This window comes from Colossoma macropomum, unplaced genomic scaffold, assembly GCF_904425465.1.
Source record: "Colossoma macropomum unplaced genomic scaffold, Colossoma_macropomum, whole genome shotgun sequence".
Lineage (NCBI taxonomy): Eukaryota > Metazoa > Chordata > Actinopteri > Characiformes > Serrasalmidae > Colossoma > Colossoma macropomum.
The window spans coordinates 42,028,715-42,054,940 of record NW_023494785.1 but is presented as its reverse complement, the minus strand read 5'-3'; the positions used below and the strand labels follow the sequence as shown (position 1 = coordinate 42,054,940).

The window sequence follows — 26,226 nt, the reverse complement described above, 5'->3', positions numbered from 1 at the left end:
ATGGTTCTATATAGAACCATGAACACTCAGAGAACCCTTTGCATTGGTAAAGCGTTCTTCAGATTGATGGAGAATGTGCTGTAGATGGTTCTATATAGAACCTTTTTTAAAAGGCTCTTTTTTTTACAAGTTTGACATCATAACAATAGAAGAACTCTTTTGGGTGCTATATAGAACTCTATAGGACCATCTATAGCACATTCTCCATCAATCTTTAAACAAAAATATTTGATGTATGATGTAAACATTGTAACATTTATTGTTTTTGTGATGTAGCAAAAACCGACATGTTTACATACATTTGCCTGTTCAGCCCGTAGCAATTTAGCCCCGCCCATTCATGCTGGAGTTTTTGAATGAGAGGCAATGAAGGGCAGCCAATCAGAACAATGCTCATTTAAATATTTCAGTCTTAAAGGCAAAACAAAAACACTCAAAGAACCCTTTGCATGATTAAAAGGTTCTTTGCATCATGAGAGGGTTCTTCAGATTGATGGAGAATGTGCTGTAGATGCTTTTCGAAAAAGGTTCTATATAGCACCATATAGGGTTCCACTTTTGTTATAAGCTGAAGAACCCTTTTTCGATCCTCCCTTTTGACACATAAATCCATGAAAATCTCACTAGTGGACCTTAGGGGATAAAATAAAATGCAAGAAAAACTGTAGAAAGTGGGCCCTTTAAAATAAATCATCAGCAGTGAAAAGATCTTTAGATACGGCTGATATTTCATGATGATATTTGATGACATTTAATATTTGATATTTGACTCCAGAAGAAAATAACAATAAAAATGGCCTCACTGTGCTGTCATATCTGAACCCAACTGAAATAAACATATTTCTCTGTAATGCGAATCCAGGTAGTTATAATCCAGGGGCTCCAGGTAGTTATAATCCAGGGGCTCCAGGCAGTTATAATCCAGGGGCTCCAGGCAGTTATAATCCAGGGGCCGTATTACAGAAAATTCTTAAGTCTGAGATGATATCTTATCTGCTTTGTTGTCATGCCAACTCCAGTTAAGACTGAAGTTAAGGACAGAAGCCATTACAGAACAACATCTCTTAAGTCTATAATCTTATTTCCAGATAAGAAAACGGTTTTACAGAAACTTCCTAAACTGCCAAAATATCCTAAATATGTTCTTAACTTTAAGATAAACCCAGAGCGTCTTGTTTTACGCAGTGATAGGCAGCACCCCAGATAGCGAGCATCTATCAGTCCCCTGGCTTGATAAGGTCAGCACCCCGCTGACTGTTTGCCACTGCTGGTCCACCCTCGGACCACCCAGATTACTGTCCTGCATACAAGTTCTAACTAGTTTTAATCTCCTCAAACAAATTTTAAATGCAGAGAGACTTTTATTACAAATTACTAATATTACAAACATCTAAGAGAAAACAAATTAATGACTAGGCCTAATATAATATATATATAAATATATATGTTTATAGAAAGCGTTTCTGATGCTGAGCTGGATTAAAATTATTTACTAAACTAATTTACAGAGTATAACTAAAAAAAAAAAGAAGGAAGGGAAGATAAGTTAATCGGACTGAGTGGAAAATGAGCGATGGTAAGTGGAATTTTGTCTAATACTCTGCTTAACTACTGGTGGGCCGCCTGAAAAACGCTGAGCTAAACACCAGTGGACCACCAGCTTTGCCATCAGAGGGCCAACAGTGGTCCAATATCCTCTTGCTATCAGGGACAGGGATTTTATCTACACTGAAAATGGTGCTTGGACTCGTTTTTTTCCAACAGCGTTTAAAAGCCCCAGACGCTGCAGACTCGATCTCCACCGTCCCTCTGATCACCTTCGTGTCTTAATGTTGATGATGAAATATTACAGTGATGGTGGTGAATAATGAGGAGATGGAGCTGAACGTGTGTCTGTCTATTAGGAGGAGTAACGTTAGCGCGCTCGGCTAAAGCGTTTGGCGACGCTCTGATGAACAGCAGGGGGCGCTCTCACAGTATTCATTTCTTACAGTTTATCACGCTTTAGTTTTATTTGACCTTTTTTACATCAGTAACGGTAGCTAACGTTAGCTGTCTCACTAACTAACTTCATTACGTTAGGATCAACGTTAGGATTAATTTAGGATCAGATTTGCTTCTGTAATACGAATTTGTGAAAAATCTTCTCTTGACCTGTCAGATCTTAGGACAAAAAGATAGGAAGTTTCTGTTATACGGCCCCTACGACGGGATTTAAGGGCCACTTTTAATAAAAATAAAAATAGTAGACTTTGAGAATAAAGTCATAACATTTCGAGAAAAAAAGTCGTAATATTTGGAGGATAAAGTGGGCTGTACTGTAACTGTAGGGGGGCTGCCATAACGCGTTGGGGTCTCGGTTGCTGTACTGGCGCCGGAGCTCCACTCACTCCTGTCTCTCTGTGGATCATTCTGATCATCATTCTCACTGTCTGTGAAACTTCATGCCCTCTTTGAATGGGGGGAGATGCAGCCCCCGATAGCCGTGTAGACGACCCTGCCTGAGATTCTCCTTAAACAACACAGACAGACAGTTTCCTCCGAGTCCGTCTGGCTCTTTATTCTAGATAAACACAGTTTCCTGCTCCGCTGTTTCAGCCGGTTCTTATCCTAATAACAGGCTGGTGCTGATGTGCAGGAGAGACAGGAAGACTGAGTGTTTCTTTATGGGTGAATCGATATGAAAGTAGAACTCCCCCAACTCACCGCCCCTCATTTAACACCAGGAGGTGCTGCTTCCCTTTGTAAAGACTTTGGCCACAATACTGCGACCTTTCCTGGTCTTAATGCCACTTTAATGCCGTAATTCTACAACTTTTTTTCTCGATATATTAGGTTTTTTTTCTCAAAATAGTACGACTTTTTTTCTCGAAATATTACGACTTTTTTGTCGAAATATTACGACTTTTTTCTAGAAATATTCTATTTTGATTTTTATTAACAGTGGCCCTAAAACGCCATCGTAGGCCCCAGATATCTATATTTTGTAAATGTTTATTCATCGGTATGAAAAATATCGGCCCACAGTCGCCATATTCTGCCTCCCTGCCTAGGTTTTTATCCACATCCTGCAGACGTGACGGGCAGACAGCAAGATGCCCACATGAATGAGCTTGCAGACCACTGATCTAAACGGATTTGTGTGATCAGAGTGGGTGTGTTTAACTGTGATAGTGTGTGTGTGTGTGTGTGTGTGTGTGTGTGGGTGCGCTCTGGGTGTGGACGCATGTTAGAGTGAGTCAGCGTGTCATCTTCTCCCTCCTTTATTTTCTCTTTGTTTTTCTCTTTTGTTCCTGAATGCTTTTAGCTCTCTCCTTCACGTCTGAGTGTGCAAGTGTGTGCTTACTCTGTGTATCTGTGTCTGTCTGTCTGTCTGCCGTCTGTCTGTCAACTGCTATCAGTGTCTTTTTGCCTCTTTCTCCCTCTCTCTCTTCCTCTCTCTCTCTCTCTCTCATCATTTCCCCTTCTTGGCTTTCTGGACTCAGGTGGCTTTGGGTCACGATATCCTGTCAGCTCACATAATGGTCAAGAAAGCAGAAAGAGAGGGAAAAGGAGAGAGAGAGAAGGAGAGCGAGCGAGAGGTTAATCAGTGTGGCAGTTCGCAGAAACTTTGGGAACAAAAGACACAATTCAGGCTAACCGCCCCCTCCACACACACACACACACACACACACACACACTCACACGCACACACACACACACACATACACACACTCACATGCACACACACACACGCACACACACAGACACACACTCACATGCACACACTCACACACACAGATTGTGTTTCTGTCGTCCTCACTCTCACGCTCTCCCTCCGTACTGATCTCTCTCAGCAGCCCTGCTGTCTTTCTTTGCCTCTCTCTCTCTGTTATAACATTGCTGGACTCGCTCACTCGTCTGCTGCTCGTTCGTTTCATCATTTTTTTGACAGTTTAAACCAGCGATCTGCAGGTTTGTGCATGCAGGAATTTTGGTGGATGAAAAAAATGTCCTTTTTTATATTAGTTTTCTGCTGTTTTTTGAGAAATTACATTATGTATTCACAAGTTGTGAGTACATTTTACCATGAAAACACAGGCCAATACATAAACCCCCCCACCCAGGACCCCCAAACAAGGACATCCTCAAAAAGGAGAAAACAAGAACAGAGAAAAACTGGACATATATTGTGCTTGACTTTATTACGTCCCCCTCTATACAACACACTATCTGGAGATTTCTGCTCTAAAGAGGACTGACCTTTTAATATCGTACACGTTTCAAAATGAAGGTTCTTCATGGTTCTTCAGTAAAGAAGATGTTATATATAGCTATATAGAACCATGAATGCTTTGCATGATCAAATGGTTCTTTGCATGGTGATATAGTTCTTCAGATTGATGGAGAATGTGCTGTGCATGGTCCTGTATAGAACCTTTTTGAAAAGGGTTCTATATAGCACCAAAACGGGTTCCACTACTGTGACAAGCTTGACATCGTTACAATAGAAGAACCCTTTTTGGTGCTATATAAAACCATTTTCTTTACTAAAGAACCCCTGAGGTGTGTGCTGTGAGTTCAGGAGGCAGGTGATACGTGAAAATTTGTATTTATTTATTTATTTTTAAAAGGTTCTATGTAGCACCAAAAAGGGTTCTTCTATTGATACAGGCTTGACATCTTAACAATAGCAGAACTCTGTTTGGTGCTATATAGAACACTTTTCAAAAAGGTTCTATATAGAACCATCTGCACCACCATTCTCCATCAGTCTAAAGAACCATTTCTACCAGAGAACCCTTTAATCATGCGAAGTGCCTTCATGGTTCTACATAGAACCATTTTCTTTACTAAAGTACCCCTGAAGAACCATAATTTTGAGTGTGCTATGAGTTCAAGAGGTAGGTGATGCATGAAAAAATGATTTTTTAAAAAAAAAGGTTCTATATAGCACCAAAAATGGTTCTACTGTTGCTATAAACTTGACATCTTAACAATAGCAGAACCCTTTTTGGTGCTATATAGAACCCTATATAGAACCATCTACAACACCATTCTCCATCAGTCTAAAGAACCATTTCATGATGCAAAGAACCCTTTAATCATGCAAAGTGTGTTCAGGGTTCTATTTAGAACCATTTTCTTTACTAAAGAACCCCTGAAGAACGTGCTGAATGTGCTGTAGATGGTGCTATATAGAACCTTTTTGAAAAGTGTTTTATGTTGCACCAAAAAAGGTTCTTCTACTATGACACTTTGACAGCGTTACAGTAGAAGAGCCCTTTTTGGTGCTATATAGAACCATTTTCTTTACTAAAGAACCCCTGAGGAACCATAATTTCCAAGTGTGCTATGAGTTCAGGAGGCAGGTGACACATGAAAAAGGTTTTTTTTTGGAAAATGTTCTAAATAGCACCAAAAATGGTTCTTCTGTTGTTATGATGTCACGCATGACACAAAAGAACAACCGTTTTTCGTGCTATACAGAACTCCTTTCAAAAAGGTTCTGTATAGAACCATCTATAACACCATTCTCCATCAGTCTAAATAACCATTTCATGATGCAAAGAACCCTTTAATCATGCAAAGTGTGTTCAGGGTTTTATATAGAACCAATTTCTTTACTAAAGAACCCCTAAAGAACCATTTTCAAGTGTGCTATGAGTTCAGGGGGCAGGTGAAAAGGGTTCTATATAGCACCAAAAATGGTTCTTCTATTGTTACAGGCTTGACATCTTAACAATAGTAGAACCCTTTTTGCTGCTATATTGAACTCTTTTCAAAAATGTTTTTTCTACATAGAACGCCATTCTCCATCAGTCTAAATAACCATTTCATCATGCAAAGAACCCTTTAATCATGAAAAGTGTGTTCAGAGTTCTATTTAGAACCATTTTCTTTACTAAAGAACACTTGAAGAACCATCTTTTTAAGAGTGTAGTTAGTCGGTCTCCAAATTTTCATAAAGAACAGGTCGTTGCCCCCGAGTTCTGCAGCTTGTCGTTCATAGAGACGTATCCTAAATGTTTCCTCATACCTCTGAATAGCAGAAGGGAGTGTCTCTCTGTTAGGAATGCACCTCTGAGGTCATTTGTAGGCAGTTTGTGATGTAAAGGAGGGACCGAGAGTGCCAGTAGAAATAAAACAGGAGCTCTTCTGTAAATCCCAAGAGCCACAAACGCCCAAAATATTGCTTATTACTTATATTACTTACTATAATTAAGTTGCATATATTCAGTTCAAATGTTAAAATACAGTACATAACCTTTGTCATGAAAAGGTAACATGCACTTTTACTTACACCGGTCAGGCATAACATTATGACCACCTCCTTGTTTCTACGCTCATTGTCCATTTTATCAGCTCCACTTACTATATAGGTGCACTTTGTAGTTCTACAGTTACAGACTGTAGTCCATCTGCTTCTCTGATACTTTGTTACCCTGTTCTTCAGTGGTCAGGACCCCCATGGACCCTCACAGAGCAGGTACTATTTGGGTGATGGATCATTCTCAGCACTGCAGTGACACTGATGTGGTGGTGGTGTGTTAGTGTGTGTTGTGCTGGTCTGAGTGGATCAGACACAGCAGTGCTGCTGGAGTTTTTAAACACCTCAGTGTCACTGCTGGACTGAGAATAGTCCACCAACCAAAAATATCCAGCCAACAGCGTCCTGTGGGCAGCGTCCTGTGACCACTGATGAAGGACTAGAGGATGACCAACACAAACTGTGCAGCAGCAGATGAGCTGTCGTCTCTGACTTTACATCTACAAGGTGGACCGACAAGGTAGGAGTGTCTAATAGAGTGGACAGTTAGTGGACACAGTGTTTAAAAACTCCAGCAGCACTGCTGTCTGATCCACTCGTACCAGCACAACACACACTAACACGCCACCACCACGTCAGTGTTACTGCAGTGCTGAGAATGATCCACCACTCAAATAGTACCTGCTCTGTGAGGGTCCATGGGGGTCCTGACCACTGAAGAACAGGCTAACAAAGTATGCAGAGAAACAGATGGACTACAGTCTGTAACTGTAGAACTACAAAGTGCACCTATATAGTAAGTGGAGCGTAGAAACAAGGAGGTGGTCATAATGTTATGTCTGATTGGTCTTTATGCAAAATCCCACAGGAAGTTTCACTGCTCAAATGTTGCTCTTTAGCTCAGGAGGGTTAAAGGTAGCTCTCCTAAAACTCCATACGACAAATAGCATTAGACAAGTTATTATTTTGCCAATCTGAGCACAGCGTGTGACTTTACTGATATCCGTATTATGGCTTAAGGAGAAATACCTGAGCAGCAGAGTCTCCTTTGGCAAGTCCTTTGATTTATTGAAAACTGTAGGTAATGAATCTACAAAAGTGACTAAGCAGATAAAGAACACTAAAGACAAAATATTTAGACAGAAAGAAAAGAGGAAGGGACGTAAGGTAAACTGGTAAACAAAGGAGAAACAACAAAAAAAAATTAAGGCCTGAGAGGAACAGATACGTGGAACAGACCAGAAACACCTGTGACTAATGAGAGGGCTACAGACAACTGACAGGTGAGACAGATGATAAGAGGGCAGGGCTGGGGAGGAGACAAAGACCAGAACAACAACAAAAGCACATGGAAGAAGACACACGAGGGAGATAAACAAAGGCAGAGACAGACAGAAACAAGGAAGGACAAAGCAGAAAGACAGGATGTTACAAATGTTAGATATAAAACGGTCTGAGGTGATGAAAGGGCTGAATAAAAGCAGAATGGCATCGAGACAACATTTTATTTTGCATTATAACGTTTTCCTCAGTATCTAATAACAGTTGAAATAGCAGTGAAGGCTCAGAAAAAGTTGGAAAATGTACTTACAGACTCAGATGTCTTTACAGTGGTGGTGATAGGAACCAGGGGTCGCCATGACTACAACACAGATATAGCCGTTTTATTTAATATCCAAAACCTCCAGTGAACCTACAGGACTCTTCTGAGTTCTATATGTAACACTGATGATGATAAAATAGTCAAAATCTGAAAAAAATAAGCTTTCTTTGGGGGCTATTTTGCCTTAGAAGACCCTTCTTGTATCCCTCCACCATGAATAGATTAAAATAAACGGTTTAAAATATGATTTAGACTGAAAACCTTATCACAAAACTACAGTGAAACAATGTCAGACATCAGGCAGTGAATTCATAACCATTTCATGTAGTAACTGTCTGTGAGGGAGCTTTTAGAGGTGGACGTCTGGTTCCTATCACCACCACTGTGAACAGTTCTGACTCTGTAAGTTTCTCTAGAACAGAGCGTTTCACACCAAACCACTCTGAACAACTCTGTTTACATCTTAATCATTTGATTATGCAGAAAATTTTGAAAATCGATGGAGTTCCCCTTTTATTGTCCATGCTCTTCCACATGATTGACTGAGAGAATGATATGTTGCAGTGGGGGGTAAAGTGGGGGGGGGCATTGTTTCTCAGCTCAGAGTGAACGTTTAACTTGTGATCTCAGGGTTGGGGAGGATTCAGATATGAAGTGTCACCTACTAATAGAAGTATTTTTCTTGTATTGACAGCTTTTCCACATTTTAGAATAAACAGACATCATAACTATGAAATAATGACCAGTGGCCAAAAAGTAGACAAATCCAAACTGTCCAAAAGTAGCCCCCCTTTGACTGGATGCAGCTTCATACACGCTTAATCATTCTCCCACGCAGCTTCATGAGGATCCACCTGGATGATGAAGATGCGCATGTGCTGAGAGAAAATGCTTCTTGGGGTCATCAGTTTTTATTTTTTTACATTAGAAATTTTAGTTTAGAAATCAATTCACACATAAACATTAGTTTTACTGTTTCTATTTGAACACATTTTAAGCATTTTAACATGAACCTTTAGATCAAATTGTCTTTAAGATTATGGGAAACGTGAAATCAGATGGGCCCAAACTTTTGACTGGTAGTCTAGCAGATTTGATACTGTAGGTTTTTAGTGAATTCATTTGAATGTCCAATGAGTTCTTTTTAGATTATATCAAGTCTGACTAACTTGGTTTGATGTCATACGTTGATGCCCCCTTGTGGTTACTGTTATAATGACACCTGTTTCCCTCTCCTTCTCCCTCTCTCTCTCTCTCTCTCTCTCTCTCCCTCTCTCTCTCTCCCTCTCTCAGTACCCTCTGAGGTTCCTATGCTGCATCAGTTGAACAGAGCTCCGGACTCCATCACTCTGTCCTGGCCTCAACCCGACCGGCCCAATGGAGACATCCTGGAGTACCAGCTCCGATACTACGACAAGGTCAGCATCACTGTGGCCGACCCGGGCGGTTCCATCGCAGCTACAGCCTAATATAACACACCCTGCTTATTAAGGCTTATTAGGACGAGGGACGTCCTGATCTGATCTGAAATATCAGGATACAGTGGTATTTTAAATGATCGATATCAGCTGCATAGGCTGATTCAATTCCTATGCAGCCCCTGAAGGGACGTGGTGTATTTTTATTCTAGGTAAATATCAGGTGAGCACACAATACTATCAAGTGAGCACCAGATACTATGTGGTGAGCACCCGATACTATCAAGTTAGCACCAGATACTATGTGGTTAGCACCCGATACTACATACGTGGTGCGCACCTGATACTATTAGGTGAGCACCAGATACTAATGGAAAAAAATATACACAGTATATGGTGCTCACCACGTAGTATCTGGTGCTCACTTGATAGAATCGGATGATCACCTGATAGTATCAGGTGCTCACCATATAATATTGGGTGCTCACCTGATAGTATCTGGTGCGCACCAGATTTTTACCTAAAAAAAAGAATACACCATGTCGAACATTATCCACAGCGGTTCAGTGCACACTTAAAAAAGATGGTTCTTCAAGGGTTCTTTAGTAAAGGCAATGGTTCTGTTTAGAACCATGAGCTCTGCATATTTCATGCTTTAATGTTTCTTTGCATGGTGAAATATACACTTACAGCAGTTCATGGGTTCTTTAGTAAACGAAATGGTTCTATGTAGAACCATGAACACTCAAAGAACCTTTTGTAGGATTAAAAGGTTCTTTGCCTTGTGAAAGATGAAAAATCATTCTTCCATTGTTACAAGCTTGACATCATAACAATAAACAAACCCTTTCTTGGTGCTATATAGAACTCTTTTCAAAAAGGATCTACACAGAACACCATTCTCCATCAGTCTAAAGAACCATTTCATGATGCAAAAGACCCTTTCATCATGCAAAGGGTTCTTTGAGTGTTCATGGTTCTATATAACCATTTTCTTTACTAAAAAACCCTTGAAGAACCATCTTTTTAAGAGTGTAGTTATTCAGATTGATGGAGAATGTGTTGTATATTGTTCTGTATAGCACCAAAACGGGTTCTGCTGTTGTTACGATGTCACGCTTGTAACAATAGAAGAACCCTTTTTGGTTCTCTGTAGGACCATTTCCAAAAAGGTTCTAAAGAACATACAAGACATCTCCATCAGTCTGAACAACTATTTTACCATACAAAGAAACATTTAAGCATGAAATGGTTCTGTAAAGAACTCATGGTTCTAAATAGAACCATTGCCTTTAAAGAACCATCTCTTTTGGTTTTGTAGTGAACAAAGTGGTTTAAATATCTGCAGCAGCTGCTTTAAAATGGAAATGAAAAGCTGTAATTTCAGTAAAATACTGCTTAACTAGCTGCAGGCCAAATTGGAGTGTGCTGCTATTACACACTTAAGCGTGTTGAAACGAGATAAAAGCTTAGGTTATGATAGAGTTAGTATTAAAGCATAAGGATCAGAGGCAAAAACAGGTTTGAGCCCCCAGTTGAGACGAGAACAGTAGATTATGTTTATGCTATATCGTCATTCTTTGTGCATAAGCAATGCTAATGTGACATTATAAAATGGGTTCCTGCTGTTCCCCTGCAGGGCTCTGATGAGAGCAGCGCGATGAGCGTATTCAGCGAGACTAACACGGTGACGGTGCCCGCTCTGATCCCAGGCTCCATCTACGCCTTCCAGATCCGTGCCCGCAATGAGAGGGGCTTCGGCCCCTACAGCCACACCACCTACTTCAGCACTCTGGCTATGGGTAAACACTGCTCCACCAGCTGGAGCTCTTCATCATAACCCTGTGGAGGACAGCTCCACACTGTTTCTCTATATCCTCAGTACAGCTAAGCTCTTATTTCTACATAACGTACTTCAGCACTTAGATCAGGGGTCGCAACCCAAATGTTAAGAAGAGCCATTTTGTCCTTTCAACAAAAATCAAACCACCTTGGGAGCCACAACATTTTATGTCTGTTTTACCACCTTGGCTGTAAATGTGTCTCAGTATGTGCTGATGTACTAATATAGGATAAAAATATTATATAAATGAAAACGCAGACTTACTCAGCTCTGCTCTAAGCTTTAGCTCAGCTATAGCCGCTTTTCTCGCATCTCCGGCAGGAAACTTTTCCTCAAAGTGGAGTAGTTTCTTGTAAAATATCTCTCAATGTTCAACATCTTACAAGGCAGAAGGCGCTTCTCATTCGCCAGCTTCTTGTTCTAATTTTCCCGTTCCACCTTAAATGGTGCCTGAGGTGCCAGAATGTAGCTACTGCATCATTTAAGACGTAACATGAAAATTCAAATAAGAAGCTGGCGAATGAGAAGCGACTTCAGTCTAGTGACTTTTTAGTGTTTGTCAGTTTCTCATTGCAGATTAAACGTATCAGGAAGCCAGCTGGAGTGATTATAAATGCAAATAAGTCCATTCATCTCCAAATTATCGATGTTCGTCTTAAATCTCTCTCTTTGCCTTTTCGTTAGCTACTAGCTAGGCGAGACTGTTGTCTGCATTGCTATGGTGACCAGCAGTCTGCGCTGATCTTCAGGGTTAAAGGGTGAATTAGCAGTTCTACATTAACTCCAGAGTTTAAGACCATTTATTGTTAAACTGTGTTGAACGATCAGCAGAGCTTTATTTTACTGTAAAGGAGGATTATTTTATTTTTACCTACAAATCTGATTCAGCTGTGGAACCGCAACAGGGCAGATAAAGAGCCGTGTAACTCCACCACACGACTCATTTTTTCCCCTTAGCCCAAATCCAGCCACGACATGCTTTAATTTAGCACTGGAGCTATGAGGCCAATGTAGCTAACACATAGTGGAAGCTTGTAGTTTATATCGCCAGTTTAGCCATGTGCAAACCTTCTGAAACTGTGACACACTGACCTAAAAATGGACATACATTGGAAAGCTAAAACAGTAGCAGCAGTAGTAGATAACTTGAGGCCTGAATATTGTCCATACCTTTGTCCATTTTTCAAGAAAACATTATGTCATACAGTCTCAGAAGCCACATAAACAATCTATCAGACATTACTTAGCAACTCAATCCAGTTTGAGGCATGTATGTGATGCAGGCTGGCAGTTTGCACAGTGCTAATTGGTATGAGCTTCCAAAACTAGCTACATTATCCTTGCGCAAAACTAAAGAAGCATGTTTTGGTACATTTTTAGTAAGAAACATTTTTAGTAAGATGAAAATTGTGTAATTTTGATTTTTGTCCATATGTCACCAGTTTAGCATTGTGCAAACCTTCTGAAACTGTGACATGCTGACCTAAAAATGGACAAATGTACATTACACAGCTAAAAAATAGCAGAAGTGGCTAACTTGAGGCCTGAATTCTGTCTGTATGATGGTCCATTTTCAAAGATAACCTTACATTACATTATATATGGGTTATATTAGCTACATTATCCTTGAAGCTCCAGTGCAAAGCTAAAGAGGCAAGTCTTGGATTTTTCTCCAAACTATCTCCTTATTTCTATATCAGCAGTGTTACATCACATAGTCCTGATTTAGAAACATGCCTAGTCTTTAGTCTTTAGTGCACTTGTACGGCTGGCGACCAGGAGCAGGTAAAAGAGGAGTGGTTAAGGTTTAGGGAATTCACCAGAGTGTGTGAGTAAGAGCTTTATGTGGTCAGAAACTGAAGTTGTCCTCATTGCTATCTGTGTCCCTGTAGAGGAGCAGTCGAGGAGACTTCAGAACCGCCTGCCTCTGCTGGTTGGCTCTGTGATGGGCGGGGCTGCGTTCCTGTTAGTGGTGGCCGCCATTGTTATTGTGTTTGTCTTCAGGAGGTAAGCGTACATTTCAGTGTGTAACACTTAAATACACAATACGTCCAAAAGTTTGTAGACACCTGCTCATCGGCTTATTCTGAAATCAAGGGTATTAAAGCAACACTATATAAGATTCAGGGATTTGGAGACCTCTCTGGTGGAAATATGTAATTGCACACAACGTGCACAAGTGGATGAATCTCACTTTTTGGGAGTGCATTGAGATATTATGAAATGAGAAAAGACAGACCACAGGACACTTTTCCACTTGACCTCATTTTCAATGAGCTCAGGCCCAGAGAAGGTGGCAGCATTTCTGGATCCTGTTTATATAAGGTTTCTTTTTTGCATTTTTTAAAGTTTTTAAGAGTATTCAAAGAGAACTCAGTCAAAACTTCCATCTTCCGAAGATATGAATACATTTTCCAATATTATCTTCATATCTTTAACAGTACATTGATTTTGAGGCCTAAACATCGGGCTGGACCGTCTTTTTGAGCCTCTACTTGTGACAAACAAAAATATTACATAGTGCTGCTTTAATAGGGAGTTTTTTTCCTCATTTTCTGTGGTAAAGTCTCATTGCTCCTGGGGAGGCTTTACAATAGATGTTGGAACACTGCTGTGAGAATTTGATTGCGTTAGTAAAGTCAGGATGTTGTGTGATCAGTTCTGGATCACTCCAGCTCATCCCAAAGGTACTGGATGGGGCCCAGTGCTGGGGGGCTTTATAGCCCTCTAGCTTGACTCTCGGCATTGTGACCTTGGAGTGCACCAATCTATAGGTCAGTGCTTTTCAATGGAAAGTAAACAAGATGCAGAATTCACTCACGGGTTGTCTGGATACTGCTGTACAAACACTGTAGACCTACATACTGTATGAACTGGCTATAAAAATGGTTAAATATTAATGTAATGCTGAATTGTAGCGATAGTATGTACTAATATGTACTTATATGATAATACTTGTGGTGATGTTGCAACTGAAATTCTCACTGTTTTCCCTTCACTAGTAAAAGGAGAGAAAGCCATTACAGCGACAGACTTCAGAGGTATATTAGCAACCGAGGTGAGCAAACAAGTGTTTGTGTGTATTTTTGTACATACTTATATTGACTGTTGTTGCCCTACAGTCTCTCCAGCTATAGAGTCTGTTGACGTGTGGCTGAATAGACCTTTTATCCATCCCTAATGCAGAGTGCGCTGTAGGAAGCCTTTTATCTATAGCACAGTTACCTCGGGGGCATTAGAAGAGAACTGCGTGGTACATTTCTTTCCACACTGTCTACATTAGACTGCTCGGGTTTTAATGTAGGTTAAAATGCGCTTATGAGCAAATCAAATAATTCATAGAACAATATATAATACGGGTGAATCAGGGCATCAGACTAAAGGTGGAAACTGCACTATTTTAGTTTAGGTTAATTATATATGTTTGGATTAATTATAATCCATGATAATATTCAATAAAGCATGAGTGGAATTCATTTTTATAATTGTTATTAGCTGAAATGAAATTCATTGGCTATTTTCAAACTTAAAAAAAAAAAGATCAACTATTGTTTTAATTGTCTGTTTTCTGCTGATGTGTAAACAGTTTTAAACATAATTCTGAATCGTACACACTTAAAAAAGATGGTTCTTCAAGGGTTCTTTAGTAAAGAAAATGGTTCTGTATAGAACCATGAACAGTCACAGAACCCTTTGCATGATTAAAGGGGTTTTTGCACGGTGAAGTGCTCCTTCAGATTGATGGAGAATGGTGTTGTAGATGTAGATTCTATATAGAACCGTTTTGGAAAGGGTTCTATACAGCATCCAAAAGGGTTCTGCTATTGTTATGATGTCAAGCATCATGACAGAAAAGATAGAAAAAGTTATATATATATATTCTGTGTATAGAATATATTTTTTATTCTATATATTCTATATTTGAAGTTTGACGTTGTAACAATAGCAGAACCCTTTTGGTGCTATATAGAATGTTGTACAACACGTTCTCCATCAATCTGAAGAACCATTTAATCATGCAAAGGGTTCTTGAAGTGTTCATGGTTCTATAAATACTTACAAAAGATGGTTCTTCAAAGGCAATGGTTCTATTTACTTCTTTTTGAAACTGGTTCCGGGTTCTGCTACTGTAATTATGTCAAGCTTATAAGAATAGAAGAACCCTTTCCGGTGTTATATAGCACCATTAAAACAAAGTTCTATGTAGAACCATATACAGCACATTCTTTATCAATCTGAAGAACCATTCCACCATACAAAGAACCATTTAAACATGCAAAGGGTTCTTGAAGTGTTCATGGTTCTAAAAATACTTACAAAAGATGGTTCTTCAAAGGCAATTGTTCTATTTTAGTTCTTTTTGAAATTGGTTCTGAGTTCTGTTGTTGTTACCATGTTAAGCTTGTAAGAATACAATAACTCTTTTGGTGCTATATAGAACCATTTTCAACAAGGTTCTATATAGAACCATATACAACACATTCTCCATCAATCTGAGGAACCATTTCAACATACAAAGAACCATTTAATCATGCAACGGGTTCTTGAAGTGTTCATGGTTCTATATATACGTACAAAAGATGGTTCTTCAAAGGCAATGGTTCTATTTACTTCTTTTTGAAACTGGTTCTGGGTTCTGCTATTGTAACTATGTCAAGCTTATAAGAATAGAAGAACCCTTTTTGGTGCTATTTAGAACCATATACAACACATTCTCCATCAATCTGAAGAACCATTTCAACATACAAAGAACCATTTAAGCATGAAATGGTTCTATAAAAAACTCATGGTTCTAAGTAGAACCATTGCCTTCAATGAAGAACCCTTGAAGAAGCATCTTTTTTGAGAGTGTAACAAATGAAACCAATCGAGGTGAAATTTTGATGTCATGATGCACTGAATCATTTTCTAATAAATCAGAATCAGATTGAATCATATGATTGAATCTTATGATGTCATTTTATGATGTGTTTATTAACACATGAACGAGGTATGGAGTAATGTGTTCCAATTAGCAGCTGAATCAGTTCATTGATTCATTGAACTCATATAGGGGGAAGATTCTGATATTATTCTGAGGACGAACAAACGTTCAGCGAGTGTTTTTCTCCAGGGTGTGTGTTGCGTGCTGCAGAAGCAGAGGTCACATTATTTAGCATGGCCTCAGGAGAGAGAAAGGAGGGCACTGTCAGTGTTGGTCTGCTGCAGGACGGGTGACGGGCTGCTCTTTTGGGGACATGACGTCATTAACAGGCACCCTATGCTTTCTTTAGCCGGAGTGAAGTATTACGTGGACCCTTCCACCTACGAGGACCCGAGCGAGGCTGTCAAGGAATTCGCTCGAGAAATCGACCCCGCTCACCTGAAGATCGAGGAGGTCATTGGTGCTGGTGAGTTGATTGATCGTAAAAAATAATAAATCATAATAAAAAGGCATAAACAGGTTTTCACAATGGTTTGAGAATTTATTAAAAATTAAAAAAACGGAAATGTCGTATTTACACAAGCTTTCAAACTCCTTGCTCTGACCCATCAAATTGAGTTCAGGTGCATCCTGTTTCCATCCTTGAGATGTTTCTGTAATTTGAGTGACGTTCAGTTGTGGTAAATTCTGTTAATTAGACATGATTTAGCCAAGCACACATCAGTCTGCATCAGCTATCAGAGGAATTGTCTATAGAGCTCCAACACGGGATTCTCTCTAGGCATGAATCTTGGAAAAGGTACCAAAAGAAGAACCTCAGAGACTCTTCATAAAGCTGTCCACTTTACCAAACTGACCAAACCAGGGAGAAGGTCTTTAGTCAGGGACGTGACCAAAAAACCAGATGGTCTGAAGGAACTTCAGTGTTGAGGTGGAAGAACCTGCCAGACAGAAAACCATGTCTGCACTAATCAGGGCTTTATGGTTGAGTGCCCAGACGAAAGCCATTCCTCTGTAAAAGGTACATGACAGCTCACTTGGTATTTACCAAAAACACCCAACGGACAAAACTGGTCTGAGGAAACCAAGATGGAACTTTGGCCTGAATGCCAAACCAATCACTGCTCATAAACTGGCCAAGTCCATTCTTACAGTGAAGCACAGTGGTGGCAACATCCTGCATCAGGATGAATGGATCAAAGTACAGAGAAATCCTTGAAGAAAACCTGCTTAGGAGACTCAGCACCTCAGACTTGGATCGAAGGTATACTTTCCAACACAACAGTGACCCAAAAAATAGCCAAGACAATAGAGTGACTTTTTGACTGAATGTTGAGTGACCACTCCAGGGGTACAGTGATGATCTCCATCCAACCTGACAGAGCTTGAGAGGTTCTGCAGAGAGGAATGGGAGAAGATCCCCATATCCAGATGTACTGAGTAAAAGGTCTGAATACTTTTGGAATGCATTGCATATTATAGGTATAAATTTATCCTGATTACATGTTATGCTTTATTTACTAATACATTCTACCATCCATGAGTGGATATACAGATCAGAGCTTGAGGTCAAGCCTTTGCTGTTGTCCTGAAACAGTATCAGATTCTGTTGTAGAGACTTCAGATCATAGATTTCAAAGGTTCCATCACATTCACCATTAATGCTGATTGGCACACTGTCTGACCTCTGTGGGTGATGGACACTGATGTAAAGTAGCACCACCAGTATAAAGGTTATCATATAGGTTAGCCAATATGCTAACATATCGGTGGTAGGAAGAGGGAGGGAGTGTTAAAGATGTTACGAAATGAGAAAAGACAACATAAAAAGGAGGAAAAACAGACAGATATTCAAATAAATCAAATCAAATCACGCTTATCGTCACATCACATTAACACAGGTGCGAAGGTCAGTGAAAATCTTAGGTGCGTAGCCCCCTTATAGTACGTAAATATGAAAATATGTTTAAAAAATTTATATACACATTAGACTCTAAATATACACATCAATATAGACCAGTATATTGATATTGAGACCAGCACCATTCCCAGTGTACAGTTTATTCCCAGTGTAATGGTAATATAGGTTATGAAATAAAAGCTGTTATGTACAGTTGTACACATTTACACACATATATATATATATACATAACTGAAAAAGAAACAGCCCAAAATTTCTTGGGACTTACATTAAAAGTAAAGTATGTTTTTTCCTTCTCCTGTAAAGTTACCATTTTGGAGATACGAGGTTTTGTTCCGACAGCAGCGATATATTCTAGATATATTCTAGATTATACAAGATAGATATGATGAAGAGTAAACATAAGGAAAATAAGGGGAGAGATGTCACTGACATTATGATTCATATTCATACTGCTCACTCAGTTTCTCTCTCGTTCTGCTTTCAGCTTTGTAAGATTATGTTCTTCACATATCAAATAAATGCAACAACAAAGTATCCATATTTTTGTCTGTATTAAAGGGATAATCTCTCTCTCTCTCTCTCTCTCTCTCTCTCTCTCTCTCTCTCTCTCTCTCTCTGTAGCTCAGTTCGGGGAGGTGTCCCGTGGTCGCTATCGTCCGCTGGGCCGCAAGGAGGTGTTGGTGGCGGTTAAGACTCTGCGCTGGGGAGTGACAGAGAGAGAAAGGGGGGTATTCCTCAGCGAAGCGGGGGTCCTGGGACAATTTGACCACCCAAACGTGCTGAAGCTCGAGGGTGTGATCACACACACCCCGCCTGAGCGCATCATCACTGAGTTTATGGAGAACGGCCCCCTGGACGCCTTCCTCAGGGTGAGGGAGAGAAGAGTACACAACCTGTTAGCCTTTAAGGGTGTGAAAATGCACCCTGATGCGTCAGTCAGAAGGTGGTGATTCAACTGCACTGATTTTTGAATGCTAGAAATGATTACAGTAGAATATAATTATAATAATATTCAGAGTCCTAAGTAGTGTGTGGATTTGTCTAAATTGGGGAGAAAATAGGAAAAAAAAAGTAATTAAAAAAAAAAAATTGACCATAATAAAATTTCCCAGGCTCTTTTTTAGATGCATTATATTAGATTATAATACACATCATCTAAATCGCTTATCCTTCTGGGTCACGGTGGGGTGCTGGAGCCTATCCCAGCTGTCATTGGGCGAAAGGCAGGACACACGCTGGACAGGTCGCCTGCCCAATAGATTATAATAACATTCAATAAAATATACTTTTATTCCAATCCATATTCTGGGAATAACCAGAATATAATAATACACGTTATTAATAGAGTGCTTTTCATACATGTAACAGCTCAAACTGTTTTTCGAACAGGTGATGAAGTTCAGTAACAGTAATAAAAGAAAAGAAAGCTGGGTAACATTCGCCTGACGGTGGCTGATACACTGCAGTATTTTTTGTCTTTCAGGAAAATGAGGATCAGTTCAGTGTTCTGCAGTTGGTGGGGATGGTGAGGGGAGTCGGAGCAGGGATGCGGTACCTTTCCGAGAGAAACTTCGTTCACCGAGACCTGGCGGCCCGGAACGTTCTGGTGAACTCAAACCTGGTCTGCAAAGTCTCGGACTTCGGCCTGTCGCGTCTCATGAAGGGCCTGGACCACAACATGCCCACCTATACCGCTTCACTGGTGTGTTCTGGGATATGGCGTTGTTTTGGAAGTGTTTAAAAACAGTGAATTTTGAGGAGTCTTGTACATAATGTGGCTTTGTTCTGGCCACTTCTCTTCCCCTCATCTTCCCTCTCTCTCCCTTCTCTCCCTTCTCTCTCTCAGGGCAGTAAAATCCCTGTGAGGTGGACGGCTCCAGAGGCTTTTCAGCATCGGAAGTTCAGCTCTGCTAGTGATGTCTGGAGCTTTGGGATCCTCATGTGGGAGGTGATGTCATACGGAGAACGGCCATACTGGGACATGAGCAACCAGGAGGTGAGACGTGTGTGTGTGTGTGTGTGTCGTCTCTAATCTCACAATGATTGGATTTAATTATGATTATTTAGAAAATAATTCAGTTGGATTCAGTTATTTTCATATGATTCAGAATTGTTTTCAAAAATAAAACGAATTACACCAATATGTCCTGAGAAACTATGTACAGCATAGTGGAATATGGACAATAAATAACAACTAAGAGAACGACAGCCTGACAATTTTACTTATGATGCTACACTATATGGCCATAAGTATGTGGACACTTATATGTCACACCCATATGAGCTTCTTGGATACTTCAATCCAAAACCAATTCATTAATATGGAGTTGGTCACCACTTTGCAGCTATAACAGCTTCTGAGAAGCTTTCTACAAGATTTTGGAGTGTTTCTGTGGGAATTTCTGCCCATTCAGTCAAAAGAGCGTCTGTGAGGCCTGGCACACAATTTACGTTCTAGTTCATCCCAAAGGTGTTCAGTTCACCCCAAACTCCTCAAGCCATGTCTTTATGGAGCTCGCTTTGTGCACAGGGGCTCAGTCATGCTGGAACAGGAAAGGGTCTTCCCCAAACTGCTACCACAAAGCTGGTAGCATGTAATTGTCATCATCCTTCACTGGAACTGGGGCCCAAACCCTGAAAAACACTGCTTCACTGCTCCAGAGTCCAGTGGCGGTGTGCTTTACACCACTCCAGCCGACACTTGGCACTGCACATAGTGATTTTAGGGTTGTATGCAGCTGCTTAGCCATGAAAACCAATTTCATGAAGCTCCTGACGCACAGTTACTACAGTTACTTTACTCGGTGGCCCTGCACTATGAGTTTACTTGGTCTACCTGTCCGTGGCTGAGTTGTTGCTGCTCCTAGATGCTTCCATTTCACAATGATAGCGCCTACAATTGACAGGGGCAGACCTAGCAGGACATAATTTCACAAACTGATGTGGCAAAGGTAGCATCCTACGACTGTTCTACATTTAAAGTCACTGAGCTCATCAGTATGAACCATCCTACTGCTAGTGTTGGTCTATAGAGACTGCATTTGCTATATTTTAGCAATGGGTGTGGCTGAAATATATACTATATATATATATATATATATATATATATATATATATATATATATATATATATATATAATCACAATATTTGTCATAGGAATATCAAATATCATTCCAAATACATTTCAATTAAGTATTATTCCAAATACATCTCAGTTAAGTTTCCACCTCCAGACTGATGTATCATAAAGTCTTTGTACACCTCTGATGTGAGGAGTGATAACAGTGTCTCTAAGCCATTAATGTGATGTGGTTTGTATGTCATGATGAAAAATGCATGAAGGTGGTCTAAGGTAGACTGATGTGCGGCGGTGTATAAATCAGTGAGCTGATGAAGCTGTTGCATGTTTTAGTGTGTTTGAAGGTGCAAGTAGAGGAGGGTGATATGATGATGTGATTGTTAATGTGATGAATAACATCTCAGTGAGCTTTTCGGAGCATTATGTGGGTATCGTCCATACATAAAACGCATGATCAAAACATGATAACATGATTATAAATAAGGATGAAGTGATTTATCTTAGTCTAATGGTGGGTCTTTAGTCTTATGATAGTCATTAGAGGCCACTGTAAATAGAAACAGAAGGGCTATAATAATCAGTAGACTGCTTGAATAATAAGGGAATTTATTTGAAGTCCATGGTTTGATATTTGACAGCTTCATTTGCATCCTGTGTTGTAAACAGATGCAGCTTAAGCGACAAGTCACTGAAGAAATCAGCAGGGAGATATTTGTGCTGCATGTAGTGAACACTGTTTTTACAGTTTTGCTCTCTTGTTGGGAGATTATGATTATAATTGGTCCCGATAAATTAAAGAAGCACAGTACAACTTTTTCCAATCTTTTTTTGTAGCATCTTTTTTAAAAAATGTGGCATTACCGGTGCGTTGTGATTGCTCGTGATCGCGATGTCATATTTTTAGCTAGTTTTAGCCGTGAGTTTGTAGCGAAGGCAGTAGATCAGGGCTCGTCAGCTTCCAGGAAATTATTTCAGTGCACCAAACTGAGCACTAGAAAAAAATTGTATAGGAAAGCAGATTAATGTATCAAAAAAAGGTCATATTTCAGCGAAATACATAAATATGAAGCATCAAATCCCATGTTTTTATGTAAACAACTCATCAAAACAGAGACTACAGGGCCAGATAGATCAGAAACTGAATAATTTCACTTATTTTCATAGATTTTTATTTTATTCACTATTTTTGGTCTGAGTAGTGAAGCACAGCACAGCAAAGCCAACCCTGATTAAAAAGTCTTTAGATTAAAACCTGAATTAAAGCCAACAGTCTAAGGAGTGATGTAAAGGAATAATATATGCATATATGAATAATCATGCCAATCATCACATCAAGTTTGAACCTTTTTCCTCCTCCACCTTTCTCTCTCTCTCTCTCTCTCTCTCTCTCTCTCTCTCTCTCTCTCTGTGTAGGTGATGAAGGCCGTAGTTGATCAGTATCGTCTGCCCGCTCCTAACGGTTGCCCCTCTGCCCTCCATGCTCTAATGCTGCAGTGTTGGCAGGCAGACAGGCAGGATCGTCCCGGATTCGACTCCCTCCTGTCCTCTCTGGATCGGCTCATACGGCACCCGGCCTCCCTGAAGGCTGAACACGCTCGGTGAGAAAAGCATTAAAGGCTACAGTCTCCATCAGCCTGTACCACACCCGCTGTTGGGCTACAGTTACTTGAGTTGATTATTCGTCAGCGATGTTGATTATGGAAAACAGTCTCAACATTGTGCAACATAGAGAATTAGATTATTATCAGTTTCATATTTAATATTGTTTGAAAAACTTGTTTTGGAAAGAAAAATAAACATAAAATTTGCAATAGGCCACGTTTTATGTTATGTTTTTGTAATATCTGACTTCTAATTCAGTCCTTAAAATGTGCCGATGTTCCCTGTAGAGGATGTGTTCACTAATTTTCACTTTAAAAAAAAATCAACAAAATGTCATTTGACCAGGGGTGCACAGACTTTTGCATACGATTGTATAATAGATAGTGATGGCCCTAATCAGGGCTAAGTGCGCAGACAGAACTTTGTATCTTTGTATTCATGATACTCGCCTCGTAACACTATATCCTCCACTGGCTTCTTTCTAAGCCCCACCCAGCCCCTGCTTAGCCCCACCCCCACAGACTTGTCGTCAGTGACCACGGTCAGTGAGTGGCTGTCAGCGCTGAGGATGGACCGCTACGGGGACGAATTTGAGAGAGCGCAGCTACACAGCCTGGACAGAGTGAGCTTACTCACTATGGAGTAAGTACCTTTCAGGGGTGTATCGATGCACATTTTCAGGTTTGATACAATAATCAAGGTCAAGATTTGATCTGATTTTTGATATTCTGTGTGTTAAAAAGTCTTGATTCTACAGAGATCTAATTATGTACACTGTTAAAATGAGCAGTCAGCTCAACTTGGTTTTATATTGAAAATGATCACATACCTTTTCTCGCATTAACTCAACTTGAGAACACGAGTTCAACCAACTCAAACTTTATAGTTTTGTTCTCTAAATTTATTTAAAATTGTTTTTTTTTAACTCATCTCCAAAAAGCCAGGAGTCTTTCCATCACACAATCCTACTAGACACTTTCTCCACTTGGGTACTCACTTACGGATGGCTGTGGCATCGCTGGGGTTCGAACTCTCTCACTTGTTAGATGATGGCTTAGTTCTTTGCACCACTCAGGAACTCCTGAAGAACCTCAGATTTTTTTGTCTGTTAATGTTTAATACGCTGTAGTAAATATTTGTTGATGTAACTGTGGAGAGTAGCGCAGTCACATGTGATGCAGCTGTCTAATAATTCGTCCCAACATCAGGAGGTGGTGAGTTTGAATCCCAGCCATCCCACAGAGTCCTTACTAGAGGGGGGATTGAGTTAAACAACACAAGTGAGGCAGTTATAATTTTCTGGATTGTTATCTTGAGATCACAACTTATTTGATCTCTAGACATCAAAAGTTATCTTAAGATCATGACTTAATTATCTTGTGATCTTGAAATAACAAATTTGTTATCTTGAGATCACAAGATAGTTAAGTCATGATCTCAAGATAATAATCCAGAAAATTCTAAGTACCTCATGGCCTCTCTGGACTTCCTGTAGTCACTCACTCACTCACTCTCACACTCACACTCTCACACTCTCACTCTCACTCTCTCACACACACACACACACACCATCTAAACCACTTATCCTTCTGGGTCGCGGTGGGGACAAGAATGCGTGACCACACCCTATTGACATGTGGGAATGAGATCATAATGCGTGGCCATGACTTAGTAAGGCGAGAGAATGTAATAATTAAGTTGTGGCCACGACTTAATAAGGAGTGGGAACAAGATCATGCCTTAAGCCGTGGTCAAGACTCATTTGTCTCATTCCCATGCCTTACTAAGTTGTGGCCACGACTTAATTATAAGCCCCACCCACTTTACTCTGATTACTCTCCACCTAGCTGCCTAGTTTTAATACTGATACCAGTAATTTTACTTTTTTTACTTTTTTTGCTACCATAAATACAGATGTATGAAGATAACGTATGAAGTGCATTAGCATTTGGCAAGAGACGATGGCTGCTAACGCTTGCTGTCTCATATTCTTTAGCTAAATACATCGCTGAAAGGAGTTTTAATGACTAATTAGATCACTGAAAGGGTTCAGTGCGCTTTCCCTTCTTGGCTGATCATTTGTTTCACACCACTGGCTCTAATTCCTTTGTTGACTCAATAATAATATATACATTTCCCCATTTATCTGCTTATAATATATTTATATATGTTGTGCATCTTTATCAGAAATGTTTCACATACATGGCAAAGTAATTTAAGTGCCTTGTAAAAGGTGACTGTAATCACATTGTCATTAAAGTGAGCTGTACTGGTATTTTAATTGGTTATTAGTAGTAATAGTATTGAAGTATATCGCTGTTGTTAGAAGAAAACATCGTATCTCCATTTTTGTTGTTTTTCAGTTTTTGACATAATTTGAAAATACCTGTTGTCCTTTACATCGTGTGTAAATTTCATGATGAATGGACCAAAAGAAACGGCCCAAAATGACTTGGAAAAACGTCTGGTTCCATTGACTTACATTATAAGTAAAGCATGTTTTTTCCTTCTCCTGTAAAGTTACCATTTTGGAGATACGAGGTTTTCTTCCGACAAAAGCGATGTATTTTTAGTTATTAGCGAGTAAGAGAAACATCAGTACTGATCTATTTCTACCCCTCATCCCCTCTCCTCTCTCTTTCTCAGGGATGTGCAGGCATTAGGAGTGAACCTGTTAGGCCATCAGAGGAAGATAGTGAATGCAGCACAGCAGCTCAGGACTCACCTCACTCAGGGACAGGTGGAGGTTTAACACCCTGCCCATTACCGTGGACACTACAGTGCTCGGGCGTTCAGTCCAGAGCCTCATCCAGCCTACCCTGGAGCACAGTGCACACTCAGAGGAGGAGGATAAGATTATTGCTTTGGATTATTTATTTTGTTCGTTTGCCAACCCGTGCGTTCGTATTCCCCATCCCTTGGTAAACGCCCCCTTATAGACGAAAGCCAGCATTTTTCAGCCTAATCTCCATCTGCTGCTTCTGAAGTTGTAGTGTCGATTAACACAGACAATCATCTCAACAACATCTCACTTAGGAAAGTACTTACAACTCACAATAGAAGCCACTGGGCAGTTGCTGTGAAAAAATATTGGAAATATGTGACTGTAAAACACAAATCCAAAGCTACAACCACTCTACTTCCACTCCATGAGCGTTTTCACACTTAAAAGTCCAGACCAAGGTTCGTGGTTCTGTTACATTGTGTATATTTTTGATTTGGTTAGTTTTGTTTCACATTGCAATTTAGCGAGCGCACTAAAGAACTTTGCATGACACACCTACGTCCTGTTGTCATCACCTACGTAGGCTGGGTCTCCCTATGCTTAACACTGATAGGTCTATAGAGGAGCGTCTGACATTGGAGTGTTGTCAATTCAGTGTGTAGCCTTTTCTGACTGAATGGAGAAAAATGAATATCCCTCTCTCATCTTATCAGAAAATAAGGCAACTGTTTTGGCATTTTTTTATGCATTTTTCAAGCTGACTTTTGACTTTTTTCATCAAAGTACAGTGTATTATTTAGTCTCCTCTCCCCATGTGTTACCATGGCTCATTTTTCACTTCACTCATGTTTTTTTTT

General features: G+C 39.9%; 1 protein-coding gene across 1 annotated transcript in view; it reads left to right on the top strand.

Annotated features, from left to right (window-relative positions):
• Positions 1-25,539, top strand: part of ephb6 (eph receptor B6) — a 113,043-nt gene extending 87,504 nt beyond the window's left edge. The window contains exons 9-19 of the mRNA XM_036595408.1: positions 9,147-9,271; positions 10,911-11,073; positions 13,007-13,121; positions 14,117-14,172; positions 16,388-16,504; positions 18,584-18,831; positions 19,446-19,664; positions 19,809-19,958; positions 22,456-22,640; positions 23,131-23,286; positions 25,291-25,539. Coding sequence (XP_036451301.1) covers positions 9,147-9,271; positions 10,911-11,073; positions 13,007-13,121; positions 14,117-14,172; positions 16,388-16,504; positions 18,584-18,831; positions 19,446-19,664; positions 19,809-19,958; positions 22,456-22,640; positions 23,131-23,286; positions 25,291-25,396 — 1,640 coding nt within the window. The 3' untranslated portion in view covers positions 25,397-25,539. The remainder of the gene's footprint in view (positions 1-9,146; positions 9,272-10,910; positions 11,074-13,006; positions 13,122-14,116; positions 14,173-16,387; positions 16,505-18,583; positions 18,832-19,445; positions 19,665-19,808; positions 19,959-22,455; positions 22,641-23,130; positions 23,287-25,290) is intronic.
• The last annotated feature ends 687 nt before the right edge of the window (positions 25,540-26,226 follow it).